The 21,146-nt window shown below is 44.5% G+C and overlaps 1 protein-coding gene across 1 annotated transcript in view; it reads right to left on the bottom strand.

The window, feature by feature from the left end:
- Positions 1–10,458: 10,458 nt before the first annotated feature.
- T265_13087 (hypothetical protein) overlaps positions 10,459–21,146 on the bottom strand; it is a gene marked incomplete at both ends in the record, with an annotated part of 16,826 nt that continues 6,138 nt past the window's right edge. The window contains 4 exons of the mRNA XM_009167144.1: positions 10,459–10,547; positions 11,278–11,488; positions 11,633–11,780; positions 19,453–19,580. Coding sequence (XP_009165408.1) covers positions 10,459–10,547; positions 11,278–11,488; positions 11,633–11,780; positions 19,453–19,580 — 576 coding nt within the window. The remainder of the gene's footprint in view (positions 10,548–11,277; positions 11,489–11,632; positions 11,781–19,452; positions 19,581–21,146) is intronic.

A 21,146-nucleotide genomic window follows, 5' to 3' on the forward strand; every position in this document is an offset into this window, starting at 1 on the left:
AATCCTGGATTTCCAAAACATCGCCAATGCGACCACTGTTCGGATGATATAACGCGCTTTCTAGATAGAATTCTGAAAAAGATCATCCCTCCAATTTGTAGCCTGAGGTTTCACTTGCCTTTCACGAAACACAGCGTGGGTACGAATCAACCCAAAAGTGTAAGCTGTAAGATAGGGTGTTTGCTAGAACGAATTTTACCAGTGTTTGATGACTGTTAGAACATATGAAAGTAATTTCTTTCAGGACTAGTCTGTCTGTTATTCTGATTCGAAGTTCTCTTCTTCCTATTCAAACCGTCATTTCATTATCGGGTATGCCATCTGATATGCCGTCTCACACTCGTTCCATATTATGAAGTGCATGCCAGCGCACTCTGCAGCGCCATGTATATTTAACAAGCAATTAAACATGATGGAAGTCCATGGTCAATCTCTAACTTTCATTAGAATATGTGACTTCGTAGGAAACTATACCAACAACAAGTCGAATATTAAAAAAAGCATCTGTCCACCATACTTCGGTGATTCCAGGGATACCCCGGACATTTCTATAACCGCTGTGTAACCCCACGAAAGAGTGCAGAGCCAACTCAAACTGCCAAAATTTCCCAGGCAAATACTGCAACCGGAGCTGTGCCAAACTCTTGTGGTAGCGCAGCTCTGTGGCTGTCGAAACAGTGACCCGTCGACTGGCAATCAGTATGGGGTCACCGGCTAATACTAAGCGTGCTTCAGGAGACATGTTGCTACCTGGCACAAACATGGGAGGAAAGGCAGACAGGACAACCACGCGTGGCAAATACTGCGACCGGAGCTGTGCCAAACTCTTGTGGTAGCGCAGCTCTGTGGCTGTCGAAACAGTGACCCGTCGACTGGCAATCAGTATGGGGTCACCGGCTAATACTAAGCGTGCTTCAGGAGACATGTTGCTACCTGGCACAAACATGGGAGGAAAGGCAGACAGGACAACCACGCGTGACGTTCCATTTCTAACTTTCATACGCTTCTGTCCTGAAGGCAAGGAATTACGCGGATCAGAAGTCTCAATATTCCGCTGCTGAGCATGAGTTTTTCAGATAATCGAATTTTAGGCAAACTTCCAGTGGGATGGTCCGAATGATAACTTTATAATCATTCCAATCCCTTCACGCAGACCGGATAGCATGATCAGCACGTTCCACCCCATCCACCTAGAGATGTTCATCATGTGACGAGGCAACTTGATTTCTGAACAAAGTGATGAAATCCCCTCATGAATGGATCTCATTCTAGTGGATCTATGAAGGGGAAATTGGAGCTCTGAGTAGATAGAGTCCACACTGAGGATTTGTGAAAATGCACGAAATAGCATGGGACTTACGCGAGGGTGAGGGACTCGCAAGCGCTGCATTGTGTGTATATATTATACGGGGCACGCCGTTTTTCTTATTTGTTTTGAGAAAACGCTACATCTGTTAGTGTGATCCTCGCAACAATCACAAGGCTAGAACCTCTTGTCACTAAACGCAATTCATAATTTTTTTTTGACTCCTCCTTCACCATTTAGGAGCTGGAAGTGGTTGCATATCGCATCGAATAATTAAATTCTGAGGATCTCTACTTTGAACCAGCGGACGGACAGTCCGGTGTACCAAGTTTTTTTAGATTGACCGACCATTCTCGGGATCACACATGGTGTCGAGTAGCACAAAAGCGTCACTGAGCGCATCTGAGCACTTTCTGCAGTTGTCCGTTGGCGTGAGGTTTGGCGCGCATAACGCCCAAATAACGGGCAATAGCTGTCAGTTTTTGGTCGAAACGGATGATGGAAAATATACCACTTATCAAATTCCAAACATAAGGTTCCGATTTAAATTTTATGGTAGTTGCCTCCGTAACTCAACTGTACAAACAACATGGAAACATCACGATACCGTCTCGGACACCAGCCGGAAGTGACCCTCTTGTCCGGTCATATGGCCTGTATGCGAGCGGACGCACTGCTGAGTCACGGACCCAACGCTCCTTACAAGCGACCAACACGTGGTCCCTGAATGCGACCTCATGTATGGCGTTGCTGGGACTGTAGGGAATGCTTTCGTTTAGTTGGCTTGCGTTATGTCGTTCTGCGAGTAAGCTTTGCAGTCAAACTTAAACAGATCAGAAACCCTGAGTAGTGAACACGGAAAAATGTCTTCCCATGTGTTGAAAGTGAGGGAACATTAAATGAACCGGAACATTACAGTTGACAGAACGGAAGAAAAAAGGTGGTCTGCAATGAATAAAATATCTGCACCTTCGTCCACACAAAGAAGAATAACAAAAACGTCTTTGCTTACCTAGTTAGTGTTTGACCCGCCTTTGGCGTAGGAAGAACGCCCGCCTGTGCGCGCCACTGTGCTTCAAGTCGTGAGTAGATTCCTCCAGCAAACTGCACAAGTGGAAAAGTCATTACTGACATCCCTAATCGGGGAGTACTAAACGCGGCTTTTATGGATGGAGAGAAGCGTCGGGACCAAAGCATTTGCGAGAAAGCGGGTTTCCAACCTCTCCTACTGGTAATAAATTGGCAAGCTTATTATATGAAAACGGGTAGTGTTTTGAATAAAGTGTCCACAGTTAGGTTTCACCTTTCATATGCCCCTAATTAATTACAACAAAGCATCGAGTTCAACACGAAATTTCACCCTCTCCTTCACTCAACGCTGAAGAACTCTGAGATTATTTGTGGAACAGGAAAAACGCCATCGGGAATGGTAGATGCCCCAGTAAGTCACGCACAGACATCCCAGCGAGACATTTCAAGGACAAACGACGCCTCACTAGATCACCAAATAAACCGGAATCAATTTTCACATGCAGTAGTGGGCGCCAGAATGGATACAAGTGAACAACCGGAGGTTCATTTTGAAAATACCAACCAGAGCCATGACAGACCCCTCGTTTCCTCAGGCAGCTGTCGCATCTGGAACTGACTAAAATGGGTCTGTATCGACAGGGCCTTAACCATTGCAATATACAATAATCAAGAAATAGTTGTTCGGCTGTAACGACCTTTCGGCGCCTAGCCGCGACGCCACCCGAAGGAAGCACCAGGGCTGAGGTACTTCAAGGTTGCCAAAGGAACAGTCGAGATGCAGTGGTTGGGTTGGAATCATGGACCTCCCGGTAGTAAGTTCGCAAATTAACCACTGAACTATCTCGAGCTCCCCACTGCTATTCGCATTATGAGATTAAATGATAGTAAATTATCTTGCGGGTGACCTCCTCAGAAGAGGGGTCAGTTGTATTAGTTTGAGTCCACCCACTCTTCTATGTAAGTGGAACATCCCCTCATAAATCCACATCAACAGGAGTACCGCAGGCCTGTAACACAATGAGTAAAGGTAAAGGAAACACCAATCGGCTGCGCATTCGGCATAAGTTTTTAGTAACAGGTCAATGATTGTGACAAAACTGTTTGACCTTCAACTGCACGAATTGTAATTTCACGAGAACCAGAACCAACCACACTACTCTCACGCTATGCCCATCGATTGGCTCTAAGCATGAGTCTCTCCGAGCGTGGAACCGATGGGAAACTTGTTAAAAAGGCGGGGAAATAAGATGGACACAACTTGCGAACTGAATTACCTCAACACGGCTCATATTACTCACGCATCAGACATGTATTAGAAATATCCACTGAGAGACTAGCCTCGGCAGAACGACACAAGAAAACATGTGCCTGCCGGGTCAGGCAGTGGCCATTACGTCGCAAAAAATATATTATTTGACTACTGACTAAGTATCCTGCCGATCTGAATTCAAAAGAGCAATCACTGTAGGTCCGTACAGACATATAGCGTGCACCCGTGTTGAACAAAACAGTCAGTGAACACAGCATATCTTAGCTAAATTTCCCGATTTCAAGTTAGAATATAAAGGTTGGAGAACGTGAGGCTGCAATAACATCTGTCCTTCAAACGTATAACATACAAACTACGAAACAAGACTATAGTGGTGCAATGTCTAAAACAAGGATACTTTATAGCCGGTTTATTTGTTTGTTGGGGACTGACTGGTAGGCCAAGACATTCCCAAGACAGAGGAAGGGCAACGGATCACAAAGAATCGCCTCTGCTGTTTTCCAAGGCCTCAGGATGATTTAACAGCACGCGATAAATCACTACGGACGATTCCGTCCGTTTGGTCTGGCGATTAAAATCGGTCAGCTGACCGACGGTCACAATAGTTTTGTGCCCTGCCAGTTCAATACTCAGTCCACGAATCCTCTCGGACACGCACCGATTCTTACCACTCACTTGGTTTGTCGAATACTGAGAAGCGGATGCATAAACGACAGCTGACGAATCATTCACCCGCAATTTACCTCTGAGACTGGTGTTGAGTGCTGGAACACAGTTGAAGTATACTCGTAATAGAGGCTGTGTTGAGGGCACTTTTCAAACACCAGCTTAAATAGGAATCATGCTTTCGGAATTCATGCTGCTCCTAAACGGAAGATGAATGGAGGTGAACTTCTTAGGATCATGATTTTATGGGTAAGCTGCACCAGGACTAACACAATGCTAACTCCTTAACTCCGTTCACACTATATCCAACTTCACAGGGGATGGAGAAGCCGGTAGGAGGATGTAGTTCTTCGGCGCCGCATTGCCAAGAGGACATCACATGACAGGTTACTTAACAGGGGTACACACAATATCCCTAGAGGCCCACAATCATACGTATTTGACTACTCTTCTCCTACATCATCATCATCATCATCACCATCATCAACGTCATCATCGAAAGCATCAGCGAGGCATCCCGAAACACCTAACACTTTAAGGCAAAAAAGAGCTGGATGGCGAATGAATCGGTTGCTAGGCAGCAGCAAGTATTTTCAAGGGCTTACAGATCAAAACGCTTAGCCAAACAATCCAGAGAGGAACTGGTGGCATGAACACCCCTGACATCGACTTCACGCCCTTTCTTGCAACTGCTCTAGGTGAAATCAGATAGCGTCACCGACAGTTCATCCTAGAAGATGGACAGCACAAACAAAACTCCTCGTTGTCTCTTCCAAAACCATTTTACCATTCTACCAAGTCACACGTTAACCATCTCGCCTTTCGCGCCATTCTGAAAGAGACACGGAAAAAAGCACACATCTCGCTGGGCGTAGCACGTGGCCAAACCGCCGACGTTGGCGGTGCTGATACTATCTGCGATTTAGGCAAGACCAAACACCTGTTACAACTTAGTCGACGCCGTCCTATATCAGCGACAATCCTGAGATATTGTGGGTCAAAAGCCCGAAGACGCCTCGGACCATCTGCTCGCACGGGTCATGTTTCGCAAACATAAAACAATACAACCCTTACTGTAGACTACTTTAGCAATCTCGGTTAGAAGCACAAATATACAGACCCTTGAAATCAGAGAACAGGGTTGCGGGTCGTCTAAGCATATGGCGCTGCCTTAACACCTGAGAAAGTGGAAAGATGCAGCCTCTACCAGATGGAAATCCCAACTTTTCCTTATGGGTCAAGATTTCGCGTCCACTCTACGACGATCAATGGTCAATAACGACAGAAGCTTTGCTACAACAGAAGTGGAACTAACACCTCTACTTTTACTACATTAACTCTAAGTATCACTTTTTAAGATGTACACCATTTTCGACTGACCCCAATTGCCTGGAACGGCCAATTTCTTCCAAATAAATGCAAATAAGTTATACAGAGATTGGCTTGAGAATTTACCGTCATTCCTGAACAGAGAAAGTATTAAGTAGTCGATACCAGGAGCGCGATGACGCTTCAGTATGGACATAAACTCAAATACCTCTGATGCTGAAGGGCGTTCCATATTTACAGGTCGATGGTCCCGGTTGAAAGTAGCAGGTAGCCACATGCATTGTTGTTGCAATTATACTGCGCAACGAAGCGAACTTTCTACTTTGTTTCATACCACAGAGCCGTCGTGGTCCTTAGTGTTTTCACTGACAAGAATCTTCCGAGAATCTATGGAATGAATCAAGTGGAACAATCTACAGACATTTCCAGCATTTTTCGCTCCTTCCATTTCTTCGACACTCTAGATCATTAAGCTTCCCTGTGTGAAAATACACTAGGTTTAGCCCGGCGTCGGATGACTCGTCAAGTTAGATCGTTGTTAAAAGACAGATTCTATCATCCAACCTCCAGTGGAGTCACAGTAGCATCACAAATCCATTGCTTGGAAGAGACCGGCTTTTGCCGCAGGTGAATTTTCCGGCATTGGAATTTCTGGATTTCTCTCCAGAGTCAAAATCTGATTCCGACCAATAAGTGGAGGTTGAGGAGTCGAGCCCGACAAATTCGTTTGATTTCTGGCTCCATGAGCTCTTCAGTGGCCATGCGACGTGAGCTCGTTCTCCGCAAACCTGAAAACCTCAACGGCCAGAGTACGATCGGAATCCAAACAGCACTCCAAAAGTAGCGTCAGAGGGAGACAGATTCTCTTGATCGGCAGCTGGTAGCAGTGGGGTCTATGTGGGCTCGGGTGAACACCCTGTAGTCAAAAGTTTGATGCTATTTCGGAAATCAGTACTGTGAAGGAAGTTTGTTGTCAGCCCGTGTGTCAAATCAAATTTAAAACAGTCTGATTAAATCTCAGAGATGATGTGCTTGTCTACCAGCGCGTTCATATCATAGCATTTAGGTCGTTGCAAAGAATATTTAGAAAGTCGCGGAAATTTCTTTAGGTGGACGTAGTGCTTTGGCCCATCGGGGCGTAAGCAAATAAAATAGGCGGAGAGCGAGGTTCTTAGATGGATATTGTTCAACGAATCCCGCAGCTATTCCTATCTTTAAAAGGTGTACGCGGTTGCCGTGTGAAAATCACCGTGGCTTTAGCTCAGTGGTTGTCAATAAAGGTATTCTTTGGTCCTATTTATCGAAGGTTGACAGAACAGATCCGTGAATACCAACCTGGGTTCCGTCCTACAATAGGATGCATCGACCACATTTTCACCTTCCATTAGATTCTGCTTCCAGCAACCAACAATGGTGGTCTTTCTTGACTTGAAAGCTGCCTTTAACCCTGTGGACCGCCAGTACAATGCCAGGGCCTATTGAGCATCGGTGTCCACCATAAATTTTTGTCCATCCTTAAGGCGCTGTACGCCAACAGCCATGAACGTGTGAGGGCCTAAGGGAAGCTCCCGCCTGAGTTAAGCGCATAAGGTGGTGTCAGACAAGGCTGTCCTCTTTCACCTTTCCTCTTCAACTCCGACACTGATATGTCTACGTAACGCTTATCCCCAGCCTCTGAAGCCTGCAAGATCAATATGCTCCCAGGGCATTTGCTTAGACATTCCAAGTACGCGGATCGTTTCACTCGAGACATTGTAGCGTGTGCAAACCAAGGAGCATGTGTCTCAAGGTGAGCTTCGAAGGTGCGCGCAACAATATGTGGTTTCACTAAAGCGAATTCAAGTGGAATAGCATCTATCTGTTATTTTATCTGCTGTGTACGCCATAAATTCGTCATCAATAAGTTGATCAGTCAATAGTCTGTCAAACTGTAGAATGTCTACTTCATATTGCTTGAAACAACCTGACAGGTTTTCTGACAAGCGACAAGGCTAAATGATAATCTGTTTCATGATGATATATGTGCATTTAAGAGTCTGTATCATTTGAAGGAAGGTTAATATCCAAAGTTGTGATCGCGCCGCCACTCAAGGTGATTCGGGGAAAACACTAAGATACTTTTGTGTCCCTAACGTCTATTCGTGACTGGGAACATGAGATTCTCGTCTATTGTTCAAATGGGACAAAAATTCGCTATAGTTGTGGTTACGGAACATGTCTGCGCATGAGAAAACGGTGATCTACTTGAACAAGAAACAGTGATGGATACAGCATGTAACTCGAGGAGCTAACAACGGAATTTATAGAATGTTGGCGCATTCCTGATGAGTGATTGGAAACGAACTTATGTACAAGTGAAACTGGGTCGCTTTGCGCATGTTATCGGTCGTATAGATACGTACTCTGGATTCGAGACATTTCCCTACCTGTATGTCATGTCTTTGAGGGTCGCACCAGCGTCTCTAAAATCGGTTGATCTTAGAATGAGGGTTGTTTCGCCCTCATCATCACATGTGAAAAGCTCTCATTGTAAACAAGACACCGATGCTTCAGTCCTGCTACAGGTACAGCGGGCGCGAAACAGAATGCACTTGGTTGTCTGGTGTCCCGGTAAGCATATCAGTGCTCGGCGTCTTGTTTCCACGACGCACTTGATTGGACACTCAACTCTCATCCTCGCAAAATTATTCTCACCGCGGTCGCAGGGGCATCCGATGCCAGTGCTTTGCCAAACTGGACGCGAAAACTGGACAGGCCTGGATTACTAAGTGTGGACGTACAAACAAGTTCGCAACTGAGCCAGGTGTATTATGGTGAATTTTACAGCGCTAGGGACAAATTCATCTGAACAGGTGACAAGTGGACTGCGCTAGGAACAGTTCATTCCTGTCAAATCGTCGTGGTGTTCTTACGGCCCGCTCAAAGTCAAGATAAGGCCTTTCATGTTGAAACTTGATTTGAATGTTACATGCGCGGTGACAGCAAGGTCTAAACACGTCATGATTTTTGCATGTTTATTCTCGCTCATTCGGCTACCATACACTCTGTTCGGTTTTGCCCTCGAGAATGTTAGCCCCAGCTCATTTGGGTAGTTGTGGGCGGGGACAGGATCCGTCGAATTTTACAGTCACATTACTCTCATTTGAACAATCCTCCCTCTGTCCCAGTACAGTTATTCTGGTCGGTCCGTACCAAACAGGGGAAGCAGAGAACTCGAGTTTCGTTACCCTAGAGCTTACCATCAGTGCGTATGCTTGGCCGTTAGGGGATTTGAACCTCGTAATTTGCGTAAGGGTGATTGATAGTTGACTAAGTAGATTAAATACGGCTGAAGGATAATTCTTCGGTGTATTTCTTCACCAGCGTAGTACTCGGCGCTGTTCCTCACAAAGAGGGATGAAAATAGACCATTAGGCACCATGGGGTTCTCCAAAGCAGTGCACCTGCACTGTATGCATTTTTTGGAAGATGAATCAGCTGCCTTTAAGGATTTGGGGAAATCTCCGAAAAACATGCACAAGTATAGCACTATTGAAGACACAATAAGCTAAGGGTTCCTCACCGTACAGGGTGAACTATTTTGAATACTAGTGGTGCATTCTGAGTATTACTAGCCCCCTGAATCCCATCCAACGCCAGTTGTAACCGAACGTCCACAGTCACATCCGTTCAGTCCACAATGCAAATGTGGAGCGACACAGAGCACGGAGGGACAAAGAGAATGACCGCGTCTGGGCTGTTGCAATCCAGCCTTCGGTAACCTAACAGTAGCTGCGCCCTCGTTCTTCTCTTGGAAGCTGAATACCAGAAAGGTGTTACAGCTAAAAGACTCTTCTATTGTTATTGGATGAGACACATAATGAATTCATATCACACGGAAATAAAAAGCTTTTGATGTGGTAATGTGTTATCACAAGTGTTTAAATTACGAGACCCAATCGGTCAGTTTCTTCTTCATATGCAGAGAGCTGTTCCTTGACTCTTCCCAGACCTTCCAATTTTTCAGCTGACTACTCTGGCACATTGGTTGATTCACATTCTTGTTGTCCCTATGCACACTCTCAAGGATGCAACCATTAATATTCTAGCAAAATTCTAAAATGCGTTATCGTCGGCCTTTAGGGTGTAATCAAATTCAGCAGGTCAATCATGCGATCAAAATGTGCCGCAGTATGACCGGCGCCGGGCCATCAAAGACGCTTTTATTCAGTCTCCCCTTCAGTGTTACATGAGTTGACTGTAAACTGCACAGGCAGACACCAGGGCCGACGACATTTTACGACAAACTCAGAGCGACACATCACAACCAGAGACGGGATTAATAATGTATTCAGTTCGCTCGATGGCAGGAGGGATATTCGACTCTGAGAGTACCTCAGCCAACGGCGCCGAAGCTGTATTTACTTACCCTGCACCACTGAGTGACGGTGTATTAAGGGGCGGCTCCTAGTAACACTTGATGGTGTCATACTATGTGTGGTGCGGTATTACGCTGTAACCTAAAGGAATTGAAAGATGGTGTCGGTTCCTCAGGGAGAAACAAGTAGTTGGTGCCGATGCCCGTTGTTTTGTCACCAGGTTAAGTCCGTCGATAGCCTACAATTTTCTGCATGTTTACCTGCCGATCTTATTCCCTCGGGTTCAGAATTGCACCGGAATCTTGCGAGCCACATTGGGCTTCGAGTAAAAAGAGCCTTATTATGCACAGGCACTCAGTAGCTTGAACACTGTTACTGGGCAGATCCCGCTCGGATACCAGCCATTAACATTGATTGGTGAGTCTCAACGGAATGGGGAACCTTGAGAAATGAACTGAATTGAATCACTGGCGTAAATAACCCTGGTGAAAACCTACCTCTTTTGGGACCACCTTGTCCTCACACGACCCAACCGCCTTGCGTTGCGAATAAAGGAACTCTGCCAGCTTGTGCATCCGATGAAGGTCTGCAAAAGCAAAAGGACATCGTTTTCGGTTTCGGCGGGCGAAATTCCACAATAAAAGGACAATCAGCCCAGCGAAAACCGTCTAGGCTCAGTTATTCGCAAACATTCAGTGATTTGACTACTGTTGACCGACGAAATTAGGATCCTAGCCGTTCAAATAAACATCATGAGCTACACATGAGACGAAAACACTAGAGATACTAGTCCAGTTGAACAACTGTCGCGGTAGGGGGGTTTCACTATGTTATTAAAAAACAACAGGCAGGCTCATGTAAACTACTGTCAGGAACTGGGACATTCCACCATGAACGATTTACAACGTTCGGTTTTCCATTTGTATCGTTTTTCTTCTGCAGTCTGATACTACCCTCATTCAACAGTGTACATCAAAACTTACTATGTCTAACAACAGGACGATTTTATTGTTTTTGTTTCGCTTCTGTTACTCTGGTTCCTATTCAGGTAAAACTGAGTTATTGATCGGGTCGCTTGATCGACTCTGGTACTTTCGTCCGATACCGTACACCTAATACTCTTTGGGACGCGTACTGATGATAATCCTCACTGAAACATCTGTTCATTTGTTCGTTCGCTATAACCAGGTGGAACGTTTTGTGCTGCAGGTAGTACAAGGGTGTGGGGAGCTGATTAAAAGTTGTTTTAGGTTCGGTCTATAGCGCAGCTTTAACAGATCTGTCAAAATAAACTGCAAATCAGATTCGGCACTTACCGCCTTGCCTCTGGCTATCCTGATTGCTTCGACAGCACTTCATTGCATCCCAACCCGATTCAGGCAAAGTTGAAGACAATATTCCGTTGGCGGGAGTTATTAATGTCTTTTTGTCGTGCTCTTCATGATGGGCGGATGTCATCTGCATTTGTCCACCAGGAATTTCTACTGTTGGAAAAACCACCTGATTACCAACCTCGGTCACACCTAGCTAGGGCAAAAAAGAGTTGATAATTGTGTATATAAGAGGCCCATTACTGGTAAGAAGGTAGGGTGCTTTTGCATGAAAACACCATACAGATAAGTGAAAGCTGTGATATACTAATGCATGACGTAAAAACCCTGTGATTATTACCTGATCTTTCCCAATGTCCTCGGATCTGTCCAGACAAGCGAGAAGCAAAAAGGCCGGTGTGGTCGTGAACAACTCAAATTGCCATCGAACTTGGTCAGCATCAGGAACGGGGAGCTCGTAGCCACCAACCGCCATCAAACCCGGAGCACTGAGTAAAAAAAGGCGAGTTGAATGGGCGGAATTCAGCATGATGATGATTCACCCGGTCAGTGAAGTGGAAGTTACTTTATCCGGCCCTGGTCATTATCTAAACAGATTTCTGAACAGGGCACCATATTTAGTGCCATTGTTACCCGTTGTTCCAGTATTAACATATCAACCCAAAGTATTCGGTCCCCAGATCATCCTGAGTCTAATAACCCAGCCGTCAGCCTCTTGGAAGAGCAGTATATGACTCTTTGGAGGTTGGATCTTTAGAAGCAGCTTCGTTCACAACCAAAGGAATCACATGAGACCCTTGATTGTTGCATGAAAAGGCATGGCGAAGCAACGTGAGAGCTTGGGACCACTACAGTGGGGTGTTCCATCCGTTTGCATGTCATTACTGTTAGAAAGCTTAGTTTCATCATAAGGGCACCAGGCTTTATTAAACTAAAGATAAAATAACAAGGTTATGATCTGTCCGAAACATTTGTCAACTAATGTTGTTTGACCGTCGTTAGGAATTGGATGTGGCGTCTTAGTCAGGAGTCATCCTAAGCCCCTTGATGTTGGGAAGAAACGCTGAAACTCTGAGTTACTAATCGCTGATCATCTGTACCAAAAGGATAATTCCCCTGTATTTCCCTAAACTAGAAAATCACGCCGCCGCTAAGCGTCCCAAAGTTACTGGTTCCTCCCAAAAGACAGATTCTTGGTCTCCGAATTGCGTGTCAATCACTCGAATAGTGAAATTTTTCACCATGCCCCTGATTCATCAACATCACCCTGACCTTAAGATTTCACTGGCTGGACAGTTCGATATGCTTACAACAGCTAACAAGTAGAACGTTGTCCAAAAAGAGTGATCTACCAGATGACCTTTGTGTTGTCTCAGTTGTCTCCCAGTTCAAATAGACTTAGAAGGCTGTGCGCTGCGTGACACTTGGACAACCTTCGGTCTAACCGAACAGCATTACGAAAAGTTTGCGTAACGTTTGAGTAACAACGGTCTCTCATACGGTCCACGTGACACTTCTAATACCCCAATGGGAGTGCTGTGAGTTATGCACTTCAATCAATGTCATCGATGTTCTTATTGCCAAATTCTATCTCGGATGTCTGACATATTGCAGGCTGACGCTAGTTCTTTCTACTCTTTTCCTTCAATTTTTTTCCCGCAGGGTGTGTTCCAAACAAAACTCAGACTACAGAGCAATGAGTACTCGGTTGTCATCACAAAAGTTGGGGTCGATGATGCAGCCTGGCACAAAATCCATCGCATTGTAGCTATGCTGAATTCGATGAAAACTTATGCAGAATTGCCTTCGCCTGTATAATCCCCATAACCTAGGCGCATACCCATACATGGAGGATGAGCGTCACTTTCACGAGTAACGCAACGTAGACTAGCTGATTTGGTCTGTACGGTGACCTTTGGCAGGACTTGACCCAGTGCATTCTCACACGAATATCTCACGCGTCCTACAATAGTCATCAAAGTTGTCATCAGACCTAGCTCCCGCTGTGGTTACAGCTGAGCTGCAGTGCACATTATAGACCGAGATCAATGTCTGAACTTAGCTTATCTGATGACAACGAAGGATTGAGCTCACTAATTCTCAACTGTATCTCACAACTTATTCACCGTAAGTCGACAGGAACAGAACATGTCATCGCATGTGCGAACTGTAGAGTAGAATTCTCCTTCTCAGTTCCTGTGTAGTATGTTTCATATAGTTCAGGGTGGGCACAGTTGGAACAAAAGTGTCCAGATTATTTAAATACACTCTTCAACACAGTTAGGAAGCAAATCTTTGGCTATTTCTGACCAAGGCTGAGGCGCCTAATCGGTTATCGAAAATTCATGGTAGGTGAACGTTCCGCTGCGCTCTTCATCAGAGGTGATTTGAAACCTTTCACTGGTTTCCTCACACCCCGCGGAGGATCACTAGGATCCACTTCGTGTTTTCGAAGTATACGTGTAGGAAACGGCTCCTCAAAAAGCAAGCGATACTTGTGATTTGAGGAAAATACACAAATCGGGACTGCTTTATTACCCGATGAGAGAAATCCCTTACTCATTTACAAAGCTTTCCCCTTAGAAAAAGGTCCCCGTTAATAAAGACGAACCTGTTAAAAGTGTGAATAATCCAGTTGTTGAAAGGCCACTTCTCCTAACCCCAAAGGCATTAGCTTTTAACATGAAATTCCTCTGTAACACCATCTAATCGCCTAATCTGCTGCGGGGTTTCAAATTTTCCACACCGATTAGTACATGCTAACTGTAGGTAACTTGACATTACGTGTGCGCACCGGAATGGCGGGAATAACTGAGGGCTGTGCGGACCTAAACAGGAGTAAGAATTTAATGTAAGATTCTTGTTTTGCCCCCAATTGCCCAGTCTTTCCTAAAATTATCAAGTTCGAAGGAGTTTACTATAGCATCATGCACTGGCGCAACCTAATTGGTCAGCTGAGCAAAACAAACCAACTGTCACTCTAACAAGCTGAACCGCCAAAAATGCTTTCTACGATTATGAAGATAATGTGAAGCATTACTAATTTTCACCATGTCTGAACTTACGACGGCAACGGCTGATTTCCTAGATTAGGTATCCACTTGCTAGATCAATAATACTACACCTCTGCTGTCCACTCCGTTTCTCCGCTTTCAGCCCAGAGAACCAAGCTAGCTGTTCTTTGAGGCGTCGAGCTCGCCTATGATCGAACCATGTATCCAAGTTGCAACCTCAAAGTAAATCGGTGTTTTCGTCCATATCCGAATAACACAAAATATTTATTAACTATGCTACTCCACTTAGATGACGTGGTATAAGTTTAAAGGTTGGACAATACTCTTCATTTTATGAGAGTTCCGCTTGGTTCAGTCAAGTCCGCCTGCACTTTTGGTTTACACTACTAGCTACAACATCGCTACGTAGAAAAGACAGCAACATTCGTCAGATAAATAGTTTCACCAATTTTCAATTTGCCAGTTTTCCCCGTCACCAGTGAAATTTAGATGGACAGAGATATTTTAAATTTACTATTCGTGTCCAACTATGAGTGAGTATATAAAAATGCAGAAAAACTCCTATTTTATCAGGTTTACGGTAATTTAATGCCGACTACAATCGAAACGACTGGAATAATAAATGATCTGTACTTTATATGATACATATAGAGACGAACATCAGCACCACGTGACCATGTACAAGAGTGACGCATAAGTGACGGTTGAGCAGGAGATTTTTCAGGCACAATTTCAACTAATACAGCAGGCCATTCAGCTGATTTTGGATTATTCAAGGCAGAGGCCTCAGTATCCAACATGGCAGAAATGAAACTTATCAATGCAGGACCGAAACATAAAGATAAGATAATGACCATAAACAATAAATCTAAAGGCTCGAAGAAGCAAGTAACAAGTAGCATCTATATCGGCTACCACCCGAGGATAAATGCCCTGCAAATTGATACAGAGCAACCGATCGGTCAGAATCCACTTGGTGTTTCCACAAGTCGAACAAATACAAGCTCTGATATATGAGAAGCAAAACAGGAACATTGTAAACGAAAGATTTAGGGGAATTCAAGTAAAATATGAGTCTAACGAAAATCCAGAGACCACATCTGTCTGAGGAGCCCGAAGAAAGGCGGAACTGTTCATGGGCCGTCGAAGAATTTCCAGCAAACTTATGAGTAGTGCACTCCGTAGGCAAATTGGGGATTCTAAGCAAAAGGCGGAACGTTCATGGGCCGTCGAAGAATTTCCAGCAAACTTATGAGTAGTGCACTCCGTAGGCAAATTGGGGATTCTAAGCAAAACCCACGTCACGACAACAAGTAGTACCGTTTTCCTCCAATCAAATAGAGTATCATGAGAAAACGCAGGGTGGGCTTATATGAACGATGAGATTGCATATGAACTCGAGATCAAACAATCCTCAAATTGCTGCTCAGGTATGAGGTAAAATGATGCAGCTTCCAGAGCATAGATATACTTGATGAGCCCCAGGGAGGGTGAAAACGGTTGTAAGTTGTCTGTGGATTTTCAGCAGTCGTACCGTACTACTTACATAAGATATAAGCGCAGTGCTTGCTATAAATCCTTTAACAACTTTGAGGGTGGTTCCTATTATCTTGGTACCATAGCATTCCAGAAGTGTGAAACAAAAAATGACTTTGATTTTGGGCATAGCTCTTCCCCGACGTACCGTGAACCCTAAGCCCACTACCCGTGCAAGAACCCAACTAGCCCTTTCGTGACAACCAATTAAGTCGATTCCAGATTCACCAAAATTAAACCAGCGTAGATGCTTTTATCAGAAAATGGACACCCTTTTCGGTGGAAGAATTGTGGAAATAACAGTGCGGATATAGGGATCAATTTCGACTCTTCAGCGACCCAACGGTATTCCTCTCCAGGAGTATTTTTTTAATTGTTAAACTGTCGGATTCGCCCCGATGGGAAACTAGGACACAAACCATGGGCAAGAGTTCAAGTCCAAGATGAATAACAGTATGGAGGTGGTATTCACTTCAAGACTGCCAAACCATTAGGACACGTGCCATGTGACTGAGTGTCCGCCATCGATGGACTCTCCCTAGCAGAACTACAAAACTTTAACTACTTCTACTTTGGTGAGTAGCAGAGTTTTTATGAAAGTCATTAGCGTAGCAGCCGCACTACCGGAGGGATCGGCTGGGCAACAAAACATCGCTAGGACCTGTGTTCGTCAGCTGAATTGTTTTCCCGATGAACTAGCGCGAACCAAGCCGGGAATACGGACCGAATCTGTATGAAACTTTCGTATTACACTTGCCTAACAAGAGAATCAGTAATCGTTCAAGTGAAAACCATTAGGAGAATGGCCTCAAAACCCGCTACTCGACATAGTTTGTGCAGGGGACGACACAATGGAGCGTAGAGTTGATTCAAGAAGAGACCTTATATGACTAGGCTTTCAGCGACGCCAGAAGTGAATTGATCTGGTGGAAACTGGATGTCTTCTGAGGCTAATCAACGTGTCGTTTGCATCCACCAAATGCTCCCAAGAGATCTGTTGTTATGCAGCCTCTGCTGAAGATGTGCACTTCACTGTATTCTTGTGTGGATGTTTTCTTCAAACTGAAAAGACAAAGTCAGGTATTTGGCGCCATAGAACAGCCGATGTTTCACTGAAATTCTGTCAAGGAGAATCGGCTAGATTTTTATTCCAAGCCAACAACGGCGAGAACATGAAACATTTCCGGCTGCATCTATTCAGATCGTATCGGATTGTGTAAAGACACAAGACACACACAAGGTGAAAAAAAGTGTGTGATTCATGGAACATTACTTCAGGGAACCATCAAAATTAGTCAAACCAACGGTGCTTCAGGGAAAGAGTGTGCCCTGTGTTAGCCCAGTGGCTGAGGCAATCAGCAAACAAGCAAGGGTTCCTAACATAACAGAATCCACTAATGTCGATCGGTGGAAATTCCATACTCTGTAGAACGACTGCGGTCGGAAAATGACGGTGTGCATTCTCCATGATTAGATAATAGATATCAGATGCTCTCCTGAGACCATAACACCAAAATCAAACACCATACAAATCCCCGTAGCAGGAACGCACACTTATCATTGGCTCTACTACAGCGGTACAGTGGGCAACCTCGGTATCTAAGAGGTCATCCTTGGCTTGAGTGACCACGCCTACAAGGCACTCTTATCTTTAAACCGTTTCACTCAGATTTGCGGGGGAGATCCTGGTGAATGTAGCCCGCTGAATTCAACTAGGAGTGATGTCTACGTGTGTAATTCTTCAGTAGATTCCACGGTTGGAGAATGCCTTTACTACGGTAGGCGAAACGTGGCCCACAGGGTATCTAGACACGGTATGCTGCTAAACCTTCGAACAGGCTGACTAAGACACTATATCTGCCACGCCTCGGGTGAGTGCGGTTAAGAGCTATATCAGTGGTGCAGTGCTTCCCAACTTCGCTGGGTCGAACCATATCGTCATCACTAACTCGCGCTGTTTAGTGACATGGTATCTCGACAGGTCACCGGTCTTATCGAGGAGCTGAAACGGGAATCACAGCGGGAGTGAACCATACCATCGTTCTAGCGACAGTTGAAACCCATCTTCCTAGATTCTGAAAATGTATTTCCATCAGTGTATTTTCATTCCGAGGCAAGAACTCAAACCAAACTCATTAACAGCATACAACTGACATCGGGATCCTTGCATCACCATGAAGATCACTCGGTTCCGGTGGATGATGAGTGGTCCATGTTTAAAGCATCTATCAAACAAGCCCCGAAAGACAATTTTCGTTAAATCACGCACTCAAGATAATTTTGTGAAGGGAAGTGAAGTCTGCTAGCCCGCGAAGTCTCACGTGTTCAAACTGGTTATCCACTTAGTCCTTACTAAAGGCTATCCCTTCACACATAATACTTCCACAAACTGCAAGTTTTTTATTGTTGTTATCTAGGGAGCGTTCGACCACTCGGGAATGTATCCATGAAAATTACTGTGGCATAACGACCTCAATCGTACAGTCACGTTGCCCGAGAAAGCGTTTTGCAAACATGCTTTGGCTCCTTCGCCATGCTCAGAGAGAGACTTTCGTGTTGGAATGCAGTAGGAAAACGAGATCGCCGCTGTAGAGTCAGATTTGGAGGGGTTCAATCTGAAACTGGATCTCATTCTTCACAGACCTGTCATGTTGCCACCATGCGTTGGTAACAATACGGGACATTTGTGAAGCCGACTCATTCTGTCACAGGGGCCAATGGCTCTTCTGCAGAACACATTTTTGGAACCTATGACAATTAAACACGAAAACTTTCTATTGAATTCTGACGACAGTAGACGAATGGTAAATTGCTGTTTGAAGCAACAATATTTAGCGGTTGTTCGGCCGAAAGTCCTTGTACGGAAGCATCTGGCGCTTCAAAATAATAACGACTCTTCATCGCCGAAGCAGCTTCCTAAACAAAAGTGAAGCACAAACCAGTGATCTCGGGTAGGACTCCACAAAGAATTTTCCGGCAACTAAGACTAAAGGCACGGCAGTTTTCTTCACAAAGCAATTAAAAAAAGATACCTCTTGTTTCTAAAATGGCTATAACACCACGCCCTAGATCACGCATTCGAATTTATCGTCAACTGTGGCGTTAACTGATCATAAAAGCTGTCTCGACAAATAGGTGGGCTACTCTTCACACTCATGTCTTAGCGGATAACTCAGTCGAGGTTACGCGCAGTTTATAGGCAACCAAGCTAAGAAACTAGATGAAACTCCGTAAGATAGCTCCATTTTTACTGAGTCCTCAATAATTGAGGACATTCCTTTTTTTACTGTAAAACATATATTCGCAGTGAATTGCTGCGTTTGCTGGTTCCCATCCTAGTCTGGTACATTTCTGCCAGCAAGATATTCCAACGCGGACCCAAGCGCTCTTTGGAATAACCGAATAAGAACTATTCAACTTGAAGATTAGACACCCAACTCATGGACGCTGGATTATCATACTACCTCCACGACGTCATTTGTCGGTAAGGAAGTTGTACAGGAAAGGAAGGACATAGCAGTATACAAACCAGTATTTTTACCCACTAGGTTGCGGACAGAAAATCGACATTTGAAAGGTGTAAATGTGAAAACAAGGAACAGGCACGTACTTTTTGGGATTGAACGACCTTTTTGGAGCCCAGGATATGAATAGATCTCGATGCTGTACAGTTAAACGGGTCACCGCTTCCAGTTCTTTGTCCCTTTCATCCAAAATATGTTCGTTTCGATAGCAGCCCTAGATGGGAACCACAGTACACCCAGAGAGTTGATCATAGGCCTTTTGAATAACACACAACAAACTTAGTGAGATGTACAGGATTTCGAATTTCAACGCAGAGTTTGTTGTTCTATAACTCTCACAAATATGAAGCAAGGTAGACGCAGGACCAACACCGATTATTTCATCTACCAGTCGACACACCGATTGGTTAAATGTGTATACCTTGATCCAGTTTTAGTTCAATAGGCCCATTCAATTATGGGTACACGGAGTCCCCCAAATGGAGACCAAAATGCACCTTACAATTGTCACAAACCACGAGATGGCTGAAAGTATAGTGAACTAGCCAAACTTCGGAACTAACGGGCCGATAACCAGATGGCTTAGAACCCGCTATTTTGTCAATTTTAAGGACAGGATTCTACTGGGATTCTACTGGTCCCGATTTAACTCAAGAAACGATACAAGAAAGGTCATGTGTAACGTAAGTGAACCAATGGGCCATAACACGTGATTAATACGCGGGCTGGCTGTCCACTGGCAACTCAGGTGTCATAGCACCTTTCGAGTTGCCAAACTCTCCTTACTTAAGATGGAGAAATAGCGGGTGTATCAGCTTTGAAGAAGCTGTATTTTGGTACTTTATAAACACTTCAGTTGTTGTCTGCAGGCAAATAAAAGTCCGCTCCAGAAAAGGAAACGCATAAAATGGGAAATCCAGTGGGAGCTGTGCAAAAGCCTCGTCATAGAACTTCTATCCAAAAGCAGTGTTTAGAAATAGTACATAACTTACGGACTGTATCTCAAACGGCTCAAACCGATAAACACGAAGCCCGCAACAGGGATAGATCATATTGGGAGGCGCGGGACTATCAAAGGAAAAAAAACGGAGTTAATAGCAGAAGAGTGATGCGCTGAAGAAAAACATTTGTCTGCACGAGATGCAATATTTTGAATACATGAAATTCGCAAGGACAACCCATATCATTGTAGACAACACCGCGGGTGAACGTGGTTTTGCTGTCGTATGCGAAGAGCTCAAAGGTGACCGGTGAAATTGCTTGCCACATCATGTTCCAGGCTAACCTAAACAGTAAAGCGATTCCCCAAACTCTGGAGCATTAAACCACAGGGTAATTATGTGAAGCATTAGTATCACAGCCCATTGGGAAATGCAAGTAACTATAGCTCACGTGTGGTCTGCTGCTGATGCACGCTAGCCGTACATTAAAATGATCGACCCGAAAACGGACGAGACCCTAGAAGAGCAACAGCAACACTTTCCATGGCCAACATTTAGCTCGAAATCACCCAAGCTAAAACGGTGAACACACCTGGAAGAAGCCAAATCGCTTGTTGGTGTGCGAGGAAGTGAATCTGCTGGGCACCACACAGTTAAATGTTGGATTGTGTGATCGAATAATACTTTGTGGGCCATTGTGGGTGGTTTGAATTCCAATGTTCGCAAATCCGGTCCCATAAGATAATCTATAAGACCATTAGAACTACCCACATTGTTCATTTTTACCTAACACAGCACCGGGCTATATATATATATATATATATATATATATATATATA

The sequence above is a fragment of the Opisthorchis viverrini genome (genome assembly GCF_000715545.1).
Source record: "Opisthorchis viverrini unplaced genomic scaffold opera_v5_36, whole genome shotgun sequence".
Lineage (NCBI taxonomy): Eukaryota > Metazoa > Platyhelminthes > Trematoda > Opisthorchiida > Opisthorchiidae > Opisthorchis > Opisthorchis viverrini.